We start from the raw sequence: 13917 nt of genomic DNA, 5'->3' as shown, positions 1-13917 counted from the left end.
CAGGACTAGACCTACACCACCGCACACCCCATATAACAGGGAACTTAAATGTAGCCTAGTTGGAGAAAAAACATAAAATGCAATTCTAGATCTTGCAACATGATCTTGGTTAAAACAACCTGATTTAATGTAAATTCAGTTGAGTTTCCACCCTGTACTGTTCATTCATCCATCACATGCACAGCTAATTCCTAGCATCCTGCACACTAACAGGGCTGTAGAATCCATTCAAGTTCTACTTCACAAATAGATTAAGCAAAAAATTAAATTAAAAAAAAATTGTTTTAGAAATGTTTGCCTGCATGTCTGTTTATGATAAGATGGTATAAATAACCTCAAAATTCCCAGTTAATTCCCGTTAATTCCCATAAATTCCTGTTAATTCCTGGAATTTTGCAACCCTAAGAGTGACTAACTGCCGTCTGGCCTCGTAGTAGGGACTGGAGGACGGAGGGCCGAGAGGACAATGACAAAGAGGAGAAGGAGCCCCCCTTCAAACGCGGAGGGGAAGCCCCCCGCCGGGCCGTGGAGGACAGAGCTCCCCGCCGAGGCTTCGAGGAAGAGAGAGCCCCTCGCCGTGCCGTGGACGAAGAGCGCCCTGTCCGCAGGGCGCTGGACGAGGACCGTGGCCCCAAGAGGGGGGGAGAGGATGACCGTGGCCCTAGGTGGGGAGGAGAGGATGACCGTGGCCCCAGGCGGGCAGTGGAGGATGACCGCGGCCCCAGGCGCGCCTTCGATGATGGCCCTCGCCGAGGCATGGACGAGCCAAGGAGCGCCCGCCGGGGGGCCGATGACGACTGGGGTCCCAGGAGAGGAGGGGACGACGATAGGGGCGCTAGAAGGGCCGTGGATGACGGACCCCGCGATGGAGAGGACCCCAAGCCCTGGAAACCCGTCCCCAAACCAGGTATGAAGTGGTCCGTTCATTCAGAACCCCATGTTCATTATTCTACTGCATTATTTGATTAGATAATAATTAATGATATACATCATTACATACTGCTCAAAAAAATTAAGGGAACACTTATTCACACTTAATCACATCCAGCCCTCAATGGGTTAATGATTTTGGTTTCCATTGACCGTCCTTTTGTTCTTGGTGAATTGCACAATGTGAAGATTTTTAACTTGGTTATTTCTTTCATGGAGATCCGCCATGAAGATTGATGACTGGTGTTCCCTTAATGTCTTTGAGCGGTGTGTGTATCTGTTGGTTAGGGCTGCCCGAGTCATCCCACTATTTGTTGGGTGTGTGTGTGGAACCACTGGAGCGCAGTAGAGACACGGAGGCTGAAGTTGACAGCCCTAACCTTGCTACTAGCTTGCTATTTAGCGACCATAGATTATTTTTCCTTTGTAAACGCGACACAAGCGTGCTGGGGGAGAGTTGGAGCGAGCAAAGCTGGACTAGGATGACCGAAGCTACGTTTGGAAGCAAACAGCTTAAAAAAAAAAACGGTTTTCAAGCCATTTTGAGTTTTGATTTTGGTAGGAGACCATCAGCCTCTAGTTCATCATGGTACAAAATAGATTTTTATAAAACCGAACTGGAAGTGGTTTTCAAGAGTTTATGGATGTAGCCAGAACACGAAAGTGAAACCTAAACTTGGCCAAACTCAGTCACAAGCCATGATAAAATAAACCCACACATGATTAAATCATGAACAAATACTCTAGCTAGCAAGCTAAACTATCCAGCAATTTTACACTCTACGAGTAGCAGGAGGCGAGAGTTGGACAACAAGGGAATATGACCAGCTGTAGACTATGCAGTGCTGCCACCTAGGGGTTGTATCTGGTACTCATTGGTTGGAAGCCTGTAACGGTATAGGCTCTTTGCACAAGCTCCACTACTGAAATTCTACAGGCATATTTATTTCCTGTCCTTGGATTGGATGGAAGTGATTAATCAGGTGTGATCAGGTGTGCCGCACACCTGATTAATCACTTCCATCCAATAGTAAAGGACAGGAAATAAGGATGCCTGTAGAATTTGAGGAAGTAGTGGAGCTTGTGCAAAGAGCCTATTGGGGACAGCCCTGCTATTGGTAATGGTTGTTGCCGATGCTGACCGATGCTGACCGGGACTGTGTGGAAGCCGGGGCAGCTCCGGTGTCTGGTGTCGCTCCAGGGGGCTGGAGGGAGAGGGAGAAGGCCCGGGAGGAGAGCTGGGCGCCGCCCCGCGACGGAGGCCGCAACGACGGGGAGGACGGAGAGGCCGAGGAGAGGCCCAGCTTCAAGGAGCGCCGGCCTCCTCCCAGGTGAGAGGGGACACGCCGCACGCTCTTCACTTCCTGGTTCCCTCGCTGGAGGAGGTCTGATCATGATTAATGTATCTATTTTTATTCTCGTGGACAGAGAGGAGGCAGTAGTAGGAGGAGGAGGAGGAGGAGGAGGAGGAGGAGTAGGAGGAGGAGGAGGAGGAGGAGGAGCCTGGAGAAGGGGAGGCACAGAGGAGACCTCCAGCTGGAGGGACTCGCGTCGCCAAGAACCTGAAGTCGACGACCGCCGTGACCGCGACGCGGTCCGGGACCGCGGCGAGCGCCGGGAAAGAGAGCGCCCTATCGAGCGCCCCAGAGAGCAGGAGGAGGGTAAGGCTGGTCTCACTAACCGCTGGTCTCACTAACGCTGGTCTCACTAACCGCTGGTCTCACTAACCGAGGCCCCAGAGAGCAGGAGGAGGGTAAGGCTGGTCTCACTAACACTGGTCTCACTAACCGAGGCCCCAGAGAGCAGGAGGAGGGTAAGGCCAAGTACAGCCAGCAGGGGTCCCCGTTTCCCCATTCTAGACTGCAGGAGAAAATAGCTTTCCTGCAAAACCTGGGTGCTGTAGTTGAGACGACACTCGCTGTGGAGGATGTCCCTGTTAATGACACGCATGTTGTTGTTGTTGTTGACACAGGAAGCTCCTGGCGTCGGGCTGGTGAGGAGAAGAAGGAGGAGCCGCGCGAGGAGCGCGAGGCCCCCGCACCCCGAGAGCAGGAGGGAGAAGGGGAGAAGAGCTCCTGGCGTACTGACAAAGATCGAGAGAAAGACAACACTCGCCGTATCAAGAACGAGACCGACGACGACGGCTGGACCACGGTCCGCCGCTAAGGCCTCCCACCCAGCTCTGAGCTCGCCCATACCCCCTCTAGGAGCTCCCCATACCCCCTCTAGGAGCTCTGAGCTAGCCCATACCCCCTCCAGGAGCTCTGACCTAGCCCATACCCCCTCTAGGAGCTCTGACCTAGCCCATACCCCCTCTAGGAGCTCCTCATACCCCCTCTAGGAGCTCTGAGCTAGCCCATACCCCTCTAGGAGCTCTGAGCTAGCCCATACCCCCTCTAGGAGCTCTGAGCTAGCCCATACCCCCTCCAGGAGCTCTGAGCTAGTCCATACCCCCTCCAGGAGCTCTGAGCTAGCCCATACCCCCTCTAGGATCTCCCCATACCCCCTCTAGGAGCTCTGAGCTAGCCCATACCCCCTCTAGGAGCTCCCCATACCCCCTCTAGGAGCTCTGAGCTAGCCCATACCCCCTCTAGGAGCTCCCCATACCCCCTCTAGGAGCTCTGAGCTAGCTCATACCCCCTCTAGGAGCTAACCCTAACCCACTCTGGCCAACATGGCAGATGTATTCTCTCATTGCCACCTACGTTGGCACAAGATTATTATACGATGGCATAGATATGCAAATACTAGTAATTGTTTCAAAGTGTCATCTCATCGGTTAACTTTGCTATCATATCTGGTATTAAGTGACTTCTTAACCTCTTGAATAAATAGTTAAAATTCAATTTTGATGTGCATGCATAGGGTATTAAATTGGTCTCAGTATCCAGTGTGTGGTTCTATCTTAAAGCATTCAAGCATAATTGACACCGTGAGTTGCATGTGTAAAGATAGAGCCTTTAATAATAAAGACATTTTGCTCCATCCATTTTCCTCTTTGTATCACTTTAAAGTGGTTATTCTTGAAAGGTCTTTTTATGGAGTTTGTTTATTCCTTGGTAATTATGATGCTTCAACGAGTGCCTGTTGCTACTGTAGAGTATTTCAGATTTTCTTCAGTGAATCATGGACAAGTCAGTGTAACTAGTCAATTCCATCAACTATGATACTGTCATCGAGTCAGTTGCTTTAATTCTCAGAAATGTAGAGCTGGTAATCTAAAAATGTTTCCTGCCGAGATCATCTGGATCAGTTCCCTGCTTGAGCACAGAATGTTGTTGGAAATATTGAGGTCGTAAGACGCCTGACTTCTACAGGCAACATGATAAAACCAGTAGGGGTTTAAATACCCCTAAATACTGGACACTGGCCTGGTACAGACATGATAAAACCAGTAGGGGTTTAAATACTGGACACTGGCCTGGTTGAGAGCCAGGTATCAGTCCAGATGTGGAGCCCCACGCTGCCGACACCCTACAGAAGGTTGAAATAGTAGCAGGTTTAGTTTAATGAGATTGAATTGATCAGTGCTTATAATGACTACTCAAAGTAGGCCAGGCCAAGATGTAAATTGCTATAGGCTAATTAAGTTACTAAAACTAAACAGAAACCTCATACAGTAGGTATTTTTTTTAGGGTTGGCCACTGGTCATACATCATGTATCATATGCAACATATTGAGGCAAAGCTCACAGTTGAGTTGGTTGTGTGACTGACTAAGGCATGTGATGATGGGGCCTATATCTACCAATTGAAATGTGAGTGTAAAAAGCACAATAGCTATTTTCACATGTTCAAAGTTCTACTGGGGTTCGTCATATTATTACTTCTGTCTGCTGTTGTGTTATTTGACTATAGTCAGAAAGACAGTTGAAGTAGCCTGTAGCTGAGAACACACATCAACATTTTCACATCTCATACAACTTAAATGGACCTTAAAATATAATGTTCAATAATCTTAACCCACCATACACATTTTAGAGTAGTGTGGAAGTCCGGCCCCAATGTGTAGGCCACCAATCAGCAAAGCGCATTTAAATACCGTGTGAATGATAGGCTATGGATCATTTAGTAGCCTTGTCAGTGGGCTAATTTCTTGCTGATACCTCAGAGTTTAAAAAAGGTTGCATAGGCTACATTTAAGGTAGCAAGCGCACTTCCTCCGACTGTCCGCTAGAGGCCGGTAAAGCACTACAGCATAGGCCGTGTCCGTGTTGGATTATGTTAAAACTGCATCAGGAAACACACACACACACACACACAAACTCGACGCGGATTATCCTAAAACAGCTGGGCATTGTGTTATGCTAATTCTAGTTTAAAGTAAATAAATAGAAACACTTACCTACAATAGAAACTGCCGCAGTTTTAAGGCAAACTCACCAAGCGAGAGCACCTCGGTCGTTCACTTCCCTTATCTGACCAAAACCATTGAGACAAGTGTGGACTGGGGGACTGATGGATTACCCTTGTTACAGATATTATTGAGGCCTATCCTTCATTTACCATTGATGCACGTTCCCCCTTTAAATGAATATATTCAAAAGCTAGCATGGCATTATCATCTTGATAATAATATTAGCCTATTTATAGTGGCCTACAAGTGGATTGGTTGTTATGTGTCGTTAGTATGTTTTGTATCATTATAATTGGGGTATTTAATAACAATTGACTCCTATGTGAACAGGTCAACAACAATAAACAGATGCGTCTACAAGATACATAAGCCTAGAGAGGGTCTATATACACACATATATACACAGCTCTTTATCACAGGCTATAGAGGGTCTATATACACACACATATACACAGCGCTTTATCACAGGCTATAGAGGGTCTATATACACACACATATATACATATACACAGCGCTTTATCACAGGTTATAGAGGGTCTATATACTCACACATATACACAGGCTATAGAGGGTCTATATACTCACATATATACACAGCGCTTTATCACAGGCTATAGAGGGTCTATATACTCACATATATACACAGCGCTTTATCACAGGTTATAGAGGGTCTATATACTCACACATATACACAGGCTATAGAGGGTCTATATACTCACATATATACACAGCGCTTTATCACAGGCTATAGAGGGTCTATATACTCACATATATACACAGCGCTTTATCACAGGCTATAGAGGGTCTATATACTCACACATATATATATACACAGCGCTTTATCACAGGTTAGAGAGGGTCTATATACTCACACATATATACACAGCGCTTTATCACAGGCTATAGAGGGTCTATATACTCACACATATACACAGGTTAGAGAGGCGAGGCTATGGACACAGAGGCAGACCTACCTGACCAACCTATAGTGTAGGCCTATACAATAGGCTTGTAATATGATCTTTCAATGTATTTTTTATTTTTATTTTTTTTATTAGGTGTGTTGCACAATTATTGTTAATTTCTAGGAAATCTTATGTCACGGAAAACCTCTCCCCAACTAACCTGACGAGGCGTAAAATGACTTAAACCACTGAGAACATTGAGAAATCTATTGGCCTATCTACATATTTTAACGTATTGTTATCATAATAGACCGCACAGAGTTACAACTGGGGCGAAAATAGGCTATAGCCAAATAATAGCCTATACTTCTAATAATAACGACGATTATCACATTACTAGGCCTACTAATAATACTGATAATATGTTTATACATAACACTAACAACATCAGTATTCATAATAACAACTCCGCATACAAATAATACGAATAGTGATAACAACACGTTTCAGTGTGATTTGAACTATTCCAAATAGCCGGTGCTTCATTTGAGGAGCGTCTGTCGCCAATGAGAGGCCTACATATTTGAAATAAAATTTTCATCTAGCCTATTTGAATCCATCTGTTCATAAACAAGTTATTAATGTATAGTCTACAGACAATTTATTAATATAACGTATTCAATGGGCTAATAAAGGTACGCAAATATGTTGTCCTCACATTCCAATTTAGATTTTATTCAGATGACAGGAATTAGCCTAGGCTACTAATTATGTTAGGGGATCCAACAGGATCCAACACATTCAAACTCTGTTGGGAATATCCTAAGATAGCCAATACCCCGAACTATAAATGTGACACCTTTCATCGTATGCATTTCATTTTGAAAATAGGAGCGTCAGATATCCCATAAGAGCCCCTCTGATCTCTATACGCCTGATGAATGGGATGTGCTGAGAAAAACATCACTGATCATCCTACAGATCCAGGATAGCCAACAATATTCTGATCAATAGACGTATTGGATCGTTAAATCCCCTCACTAATCACAAACAGATCGAGAAAATGAAAACGTGGATAAACGCAGACGGAGGCGGTAGAATGGTCGTATATTTATATAATGATTGAATACAAATAGGTTACAATTCGTATAATGGTCGTCTTTATACAGGACCTAATGCTTGAATACAAACAGACTACAATGGAACACACCAGGACTGAGTATTACTGAGATAACTAGGCTATATGCAAGTACAGAGTATCATCTAGGCCAGGGTATAAGCCCTGTATTTGATCAAATAGCCTACCATTTTCAAATAGGCTATCTGAAACTGACTTATGCTGTAGCTCCTATACTTCAACATAAAAAATCAATATGTGAAATAAGGCCTTGTCCTCCGGGCCTGGTCGGTAGACATAAATGCGAACGTAAGTACCTTGAGCTTTTCTACTGGTGCAGCTGAGTATGTAAAATGTTGTGAAGATCTGGTTCTGAACGAATCCGTTCCGTTTCTCTCGAGTCCGCCTCTCCGTGCCCGTTCCCATTGACGCACTCAAAGTCTCTTCCCTCAACCTTAAGGCGAGCAGCAGCGACCAATCACCATCATTACGCGCTCCCCAGGAAGCTGTTTATGGGACTCCTGCGCTAATTAGGCTCATGAACTAACAAATCGCTTGCACAACTGGTGAGGAACCGATCACATCCATGGATTGTCTGGAGCAGACGACTACCTTTATGGCGAATTGTTGATACTTTTGACTTCGATTCTTTCTACAATCTCCGTTCCAGAGTCCTTTATTGCTGACAAACTTTCGTGTGCGGTGTGGAGTATTTTCTGGTGAGAACGCCAGCACCTCTTCAACTTACGCTGGGGAATCTCGACTATCAAACCATGTTTCAACCCACACCGAAGAGGTGTTTCACTATAGAATCGTTGGTAGCGAAGGATCATCCTCTACCGACGTCGAGGTCCGAGGAGCCCATCCGACCCGCGGCTCTGAGCTATGCAAACCCCGGCCAGATGAATCCATTTCTGAACGGCTTCCACTCCAGCGGCAGGGGCGTCTACTCGAACCCGGACTTGATGTTCGCTGAGGCGGTCTCGCATCCTGCTAACTCCGGTGTGCCCGTGCATTCAGTGCCCCCACCACACGCTTTGGCTGGTCACCCTCTTTCATCTTCACATAGTCCGCACCCTCTTTTTGCCAGCCAGCAAAGGGATCCCTCAACCTTTTACCCATGGTTAATACATAGATATAGGTACTTGGGTCACAGATTTCAAGGTAAGCTAATGTTTCCCACTTTTACGCACGTTAATTATGCTATCCAAATGTTCCACCTTTTGGGATTTTCGACAAACTGAAAAATGACCTATTTACGTACTAATTTCCTGATTATACTTATTCAAAGTTTCATATTTTTCGATCATTGTTTCAACGTTTTTATTGTGGTCTCTTTCTTCCTACTTGGTTTCTTATGGAAGACTAATGTGTGTTGAACCCTGATAACCCTAAGCGGCTTGTCTGGGTGAAAGCAAGGACAAAAAAGTTATATTTGTGGGGAAATTCGTGGTTGGTCGTTTGAATTAAAATTATTTTGGTTATTGAAATATAAACTTGCAACTTGCCTCCTAATTTCATTTCGAATGGTAGCCTAGGCCTATTGTAGCTATTAGCCTAATTCAAAACATGACTTGATGGCTACGCAATTTGTTTTCGGTATTATTTCACAGGTTATTTTAAGTGTGTGCAAATGTAACCGACTGTACAAAAATTATAGATTTAAGCGTGTGTAGTCTGATTTAATGAAGTTATTTGTTTCATTGAAGTCGAGGTGGGCTAAGCTATGGTTATCTAAATTGGGACCATGGCTGTTTTTAGTCCGTAGGTCTACAATTGTTTACCATTGGTGCATAAACCCAAACACTGCACCTCAATATTTATCTAGATAGGCCCCAGCATTTATTTTCAAGAACAGAATAAAGGTTTTACTGATGAAGTTGGTGTCAGATTTCTCAGTGGGCTGTACTTGAATGTAATTATGAACGAATGCAATTACCTGAAATTTAAGGAATCCCATATTGACTAGATTAGTTTTCAGAAACGTCCTCTCGACTCAATTAGCCCATATTGTATTGTTTATTATTGAATGTTTAAAGGGTTGCAGGCCCGTTGTGATTCCATGGCCTAGCCTACACGGTGGGCTTCGATTCGGCCAAATTACTATCTGTCCGTCCGTCAATAACCGTGAATTAGGTAAATGTGTCAAATGCACACACTTTTTGCACATTTGCCTAATTCAGTTATTTATGCACAAAATAGGACTAGCCTAGTTCGATCAAGGTTGTCTAAATACTAAAGGTGACTATTTTCTAAGGTAATAGAAATAGGCCCATTAAGTTGGGAGGTTAAAATGGGTCCACCTGGGCTGTAGGTCAAGTCGCATCAATGTCATGATGGAAATCAATGAATGGTTTAATTCATATTCATTCCATTGTCGTTTGCAGGTAACGAAACGAGCCCGGAGAGTTTCCTCTTGCACAATGCACTGGCCCGAAAGCCCAAACGGATACGGACCGCTTTCTCCCCCTCGCAGCTCCTGCGCCTCGAACACGCGTTCGAGAAAAACCATTACGTGGTCGGAGCCGAGCGGAAGCAGCTGGCGCACAGCCTTAGCCTCACAGAAACTCAGGTGAGAAACTCAGCATCAACACACATGTCCCATTAATACACAGGGATTTTAAATGATTTTTACCAAATGACACCACTCTAACCGTATGCCACATGTCACAAGACACAATGTTTTTTTTTTTTTAAAGCCCTAGGCGTATTATACAAAACATTATCAGAACAAATGTATAACATTAATAGAAATTAAAGGCTGCCTAAATTATTGCAGAATAAATAGGAATACATCTTAAAGTTGTTTTGTAGTGCATACCTGTCTGGAGGTAGGCTAGCTGCGCGGTCAGCTGCCATTGGCGTATCAAATTCACCAGCTCCCATTAGTGCACCGCTCTGTATGTAAATAGTCAAATAGATAAGGTACTATTGCCTTTTTTCTTTTCTTTTAAATAGGCCTATTTTTTTTTTTGTGAATTGAATTAGGCTAACATGCACGCCTGCAGTTTCTGAGAGATGTGCAGTAAAATAAATGTAGCCCATTCACTCTCCAGTATCGGCCCAGAGACTCAAGTCCACGATCATTGTATAACCTCGTTTTAGGCGGGTTTGAATTACTTTGTTATGGGGAGCTGAGGTCCATTCAAATCGAGGGCAATTAACCAGTTAACCATTTTATGGGATCTACGGGATACTTAAAAGAATAAGGCGGACTCAATGAATTTCCCGAGACATTAGGATCGTGTTTGAGCCTATCAGCATGTGGACCTGTCGATGTCTTTTGTCCCAATGTCAGCGCTGGCTCTTTTCTAAGCGGGCCTCTCAGAAGGGTAGGGGGAGAAATGAACCATCACCTACTTCAATTAGCTGACTGAAAGCACATTAAATGCACCTCACTTGCCCTGCGGACGGACGGGAGGCTGAATAGGCCTATGCCTACATATTGATGTAGCTTCAAATAAATTACATTTATGAATAGGTCTAAAGCATTTTGACATCGGAAATGTGAATGACTACAATTGTGTCTTAAGGGAAAAATGTCACAAACGCTATTGGCTTACCTGTTTCATTAATTGATTATAAGCCTATAACTGTCACTTGTATTTGACTTGCATCCTATGGTAGACTACATAGGCCTACATGATCCAGTGCATGAAGGCTACTTCTCTGACCCACATAAGGTCCAGCAAGCACCCACGTCTCGACATGCCTGTGTTTGGTGCTTTAGGCACATTAAGAAAATCATGTGTTTCTTGGGTCTTTTTTTAAATTTTAAACATGGGCTTATGTGCACGCGATTTCCTCTTCTCCCCTATAATGATGTAGGCTATAGCCCGTGCTATATGCAAATATTATGTTCTTTGTTTTGCATCGAGTTTGGTTTGTGGGCATGTTTTTTTCAAAAACCGAATGTGTTTTTCTGTTATTCATGATGTATTTATTTCCCCTTTAGGTAAAAGTGTGGTTTCAGAACAGAAGAACCAAGTTCAAACGCCAAAAGTTGGAAGAGGAGGGCTCGGAGTCGCAACAGAAGAAGAAGGGGACGCATCACATCAACCGATGGAGGCTTGCGACGAAACAAGGAGGGAGCCCGGAGGAAATCGATGTCACTTCAGACGATTAACAGACTAAATTGTTTGAACCTGGGACATCAACATGGCGTGAAGGAAGACATGGATAACGATGCGTAAAGACATAGGCTAGGGTAAAGCCAATGTCACATTCTTCGGAGATCGGCAGCTGAGGGTGAGAGAGATAGTCCACTATTGGTGGCATTGCTGTCACCACAATGGGTCTGTCAATCCCTATCTAATGGCCCAGGCAGACAGATTGAAGGTGTCGCAGTGTTCCCACCTGACCCCGTCCACGCACCAACCCACCACTACAATCTCCCACAAACCACCCAAAAATCTATCTCCAATTCACATTGGACATTTGCACTTCTGAAAGTTTCTAAAATACGAACGTTTCCACTCAAGATACCAAAATACAAAACTGTTTTTGTAAAACTTGAATTGCATGGTAGACTTTCTGGTAGTTATTTTAATTTGACAATTTCCTCAAAAAAAAAAACTTTGTTTTTACTCTATTTTCAATCTCAGAGATGTTGTGCTTCTTCCTTTTTACAAAGTGTGCCGTCTTTTAATTAATGATTATCGTGTTAAAGTGATTGTGAAAACAGTATGAAGTAGCGGTGCTGCGTTATAGTGTTTTTAAAGAAAATAATACTGAAAATGAATTTCGAAACTTTATAAAAGTTTATTACACCACAGATAAAGTACTTAAAGGGAAGGTACCGGGATATTCCTTTAACCTAAAGCTTTACCAAGTCTCCGTTATTCTGGCCCGATCATGTCAGGTCTCGACCCTCCCGTGAGAGTTGCCACGAAGGACTAACCCAGCATTGAGAAACTGAGAAGCACTGAGCGTATTCCATGTACAGAGATACTAAAAGCTAATGTTTCTGTTAAACCCTCTTTTACCAGAATGTAAATATTTTGTGTTTGTGTTAAGTTTGCTACAATTTTAACACAATATACTTCCAAGAAGTATGTAATTGTCAATATTTTGTCAATAAAGTTTTATCAATATGATACGAACAGTAAAAGCACAGGGGGTTTGATTTTAAAACAGCTTTCACTGGCATCTTTAAACGAGCCCTTGTCACAACACGCTCCTCAGTTTCACCGTCGTGTTTCTATTTTGGCTGTGAGTGAGTGTGCATGGCTCATCCGAATACATAGCCGAGTTGTTTTGGTAAATCACTCCACAATTAGTCTACCCTGAAAGTATGACATGGAGGCAGTGTACATATGAAGACTTCAAAAGAATGCTTTATTTATAATTCATGCAATAGTCTTAACAAAACGCACTTTTTTTTTTAGTGTGGCACGTGGTTGTCTTCCATGGCGTAGCCTGATAGGCAGATTAATCAGTGTTATTTCGAGGGGCAGTCTGCTCTGTTCAGGCCACAAAGAGTCCTGCGAGCTTTTGTGAAAGTGCAAATCAGTTTAGGCAATTATCATGCGAGTAATATGAGGGGGAAAGGGGAGGCAGTGCCCAGTGGTCCACTTTAATCTCTTAATCCGTGAATCCAAGGGGGCTTGGTTGGACATAATTTAGTACAATCTGACTACCCCTCGCGATGCGATAAGGGGAGGTTGCAATGTGCACAAAATGGGATCTTTGTTTAAAATCTTGTCTCCGCAGCCACGTAGTGTAGGCTATCTTTGCATGCACGCGCTATTTCCATGAATTGACCACAAACAAAATAATAACCCAGTAATAACCCAGTAATAACCTTTCTCTTGTTCCATGTGTTCTTGTGTGGCCAAAAACAAACGGGCTCGAGCTGAGATTCCTTAAAAACAGTTCAATGCAAAGGCACAACCTAAATCTGATCAAATTAAATGTAGGCTATAGCACCTATTACATTCGTTTACTTAAATCAGACCAAATGAAATGTATAGTCTATAGCATCTAGCTTTAATTTATATCATGAAGACCTATTTATGATGCAAGGTGTAGTGTTTATGTAGTGTTTATTTCTATAATTGTTTCACAGCTTGAATATGCGTTTTTCCGAGGGCAGGGAGGGGGGGGGGTGCTATATACAAACTATGGATGGGGAATTTAAAATCAGCCCATGGACTATAGCAATAAAAATCTTCAGAGAATACCATTAGCTTTGAAAAACCCCTAAAAGCTTTATTACAAACCCAGCTTTGAAAAAGGGGGATTAGAGGACTGAAAGGTCCCACAATAGTTAGAAGAAAAGGTTTCATGCTAATGAGGTTAATGCTCTTTGTATCTCCGGACTCCGCACAACTTCATTACTCCTATCTGCGCAACACGGAGAGGCTCAGCGCGCAGATCCACTCGAGCTTTTCCCTACCCTGCCTAAAGAAGGATTTGATAGCAGTCCTGTTCAAACTAGATAATTATATCTTTTCAAGTTGGAATTAAGATAAAGAAAGTGCAGTGAAGGCGGTGAGCCTTGATCCGCTGCAAACAAATTTGGCGCACTTTCTCCCCACCGTGACTCAATAGGCAGGACAGTCCCCTCATTATAGATGTATGGGTCTCCTTTTATTAATTTTTCACTG

The 13917-nt window shown here is 43.6% G+C and overlaps 2 protein-coding genes across 3 annotated transcripts in view; both read left to right on the top strand.

Annotated features, from left to right (window-relative positions):
- eif3s10 (eukaryotic translation initiation factor 3, subunit 10 (theta)) overlaps nucleotides 1–3917 on the top strand; it is a 27546-nt gene extending 23629 nt beyond the window's left edge. The window contains exons 19-22 of one of the 2 annotated variants that reach the window (XM_084459726.1): nucleotides 438–907; nucleotides 2099–2261; nucleotides 2359–2591; nucleotides 2903–3917. In XM_084459726.1, coding sequence (XP_084315852.1) covers nucleotides 438–907; nucleotides 2099–2261; nucleotides 2359–2591; nucleotides 2903–3096 — 1060 coding nt within the window. In that variant the 3' untranslated portion in view covers nucleotides 3097–3917. Of the gene's footprint in view, nucleotides 1–434; nucleotides 908–2098; nucleotides 2262–2358; nucleotides 2592–2902 lie in introns of both variants that reach the window. The other variant, XM_084459725.1, reaches the window with a different exon arrangement.
- A 4165-nt stretch (nucleotides 3918–8082) lies between these two features.
- Nucleotides 8083–11435, top strand: emx2 (empty spiracles homeobox 2; the record flags this gene model as incomplete). The annotated part of the gene is made up of 3 exons (XM_084459518.1): nucleotides 8083–8473; nucleotides 9697–9881; nucleotides 11265–11435. 3 exons carry the CDS (start codon nucleotides 8083–8085, stop codon nucleotides 11433–11435), a joined length of 747 nt encoding a protein of 248 aa, XP_084315644.1.
- Nucleotides 11436–13917: the final 2482 nt, after the last annotated feature.

The sequence above is a fragment of the Borostomias antarcticus genome, assembly GCF_949987555.1.
Source record: "Borostomias antarcticus genome assembly, chromosome: 2".
In the NCBI taxonomy this organism is placed as follows: domain Eukaryota; kingdom Metazoa; phylum Chordata; class Actinopteri; order Stomiiformes; family Stomiidae; genus Borostomias; species Borostomias antarcticus.
Note: the sequence above shows the minus strand (reverse complement) of the source record. Positions and strands in the feature narration are given on the sequence as shown.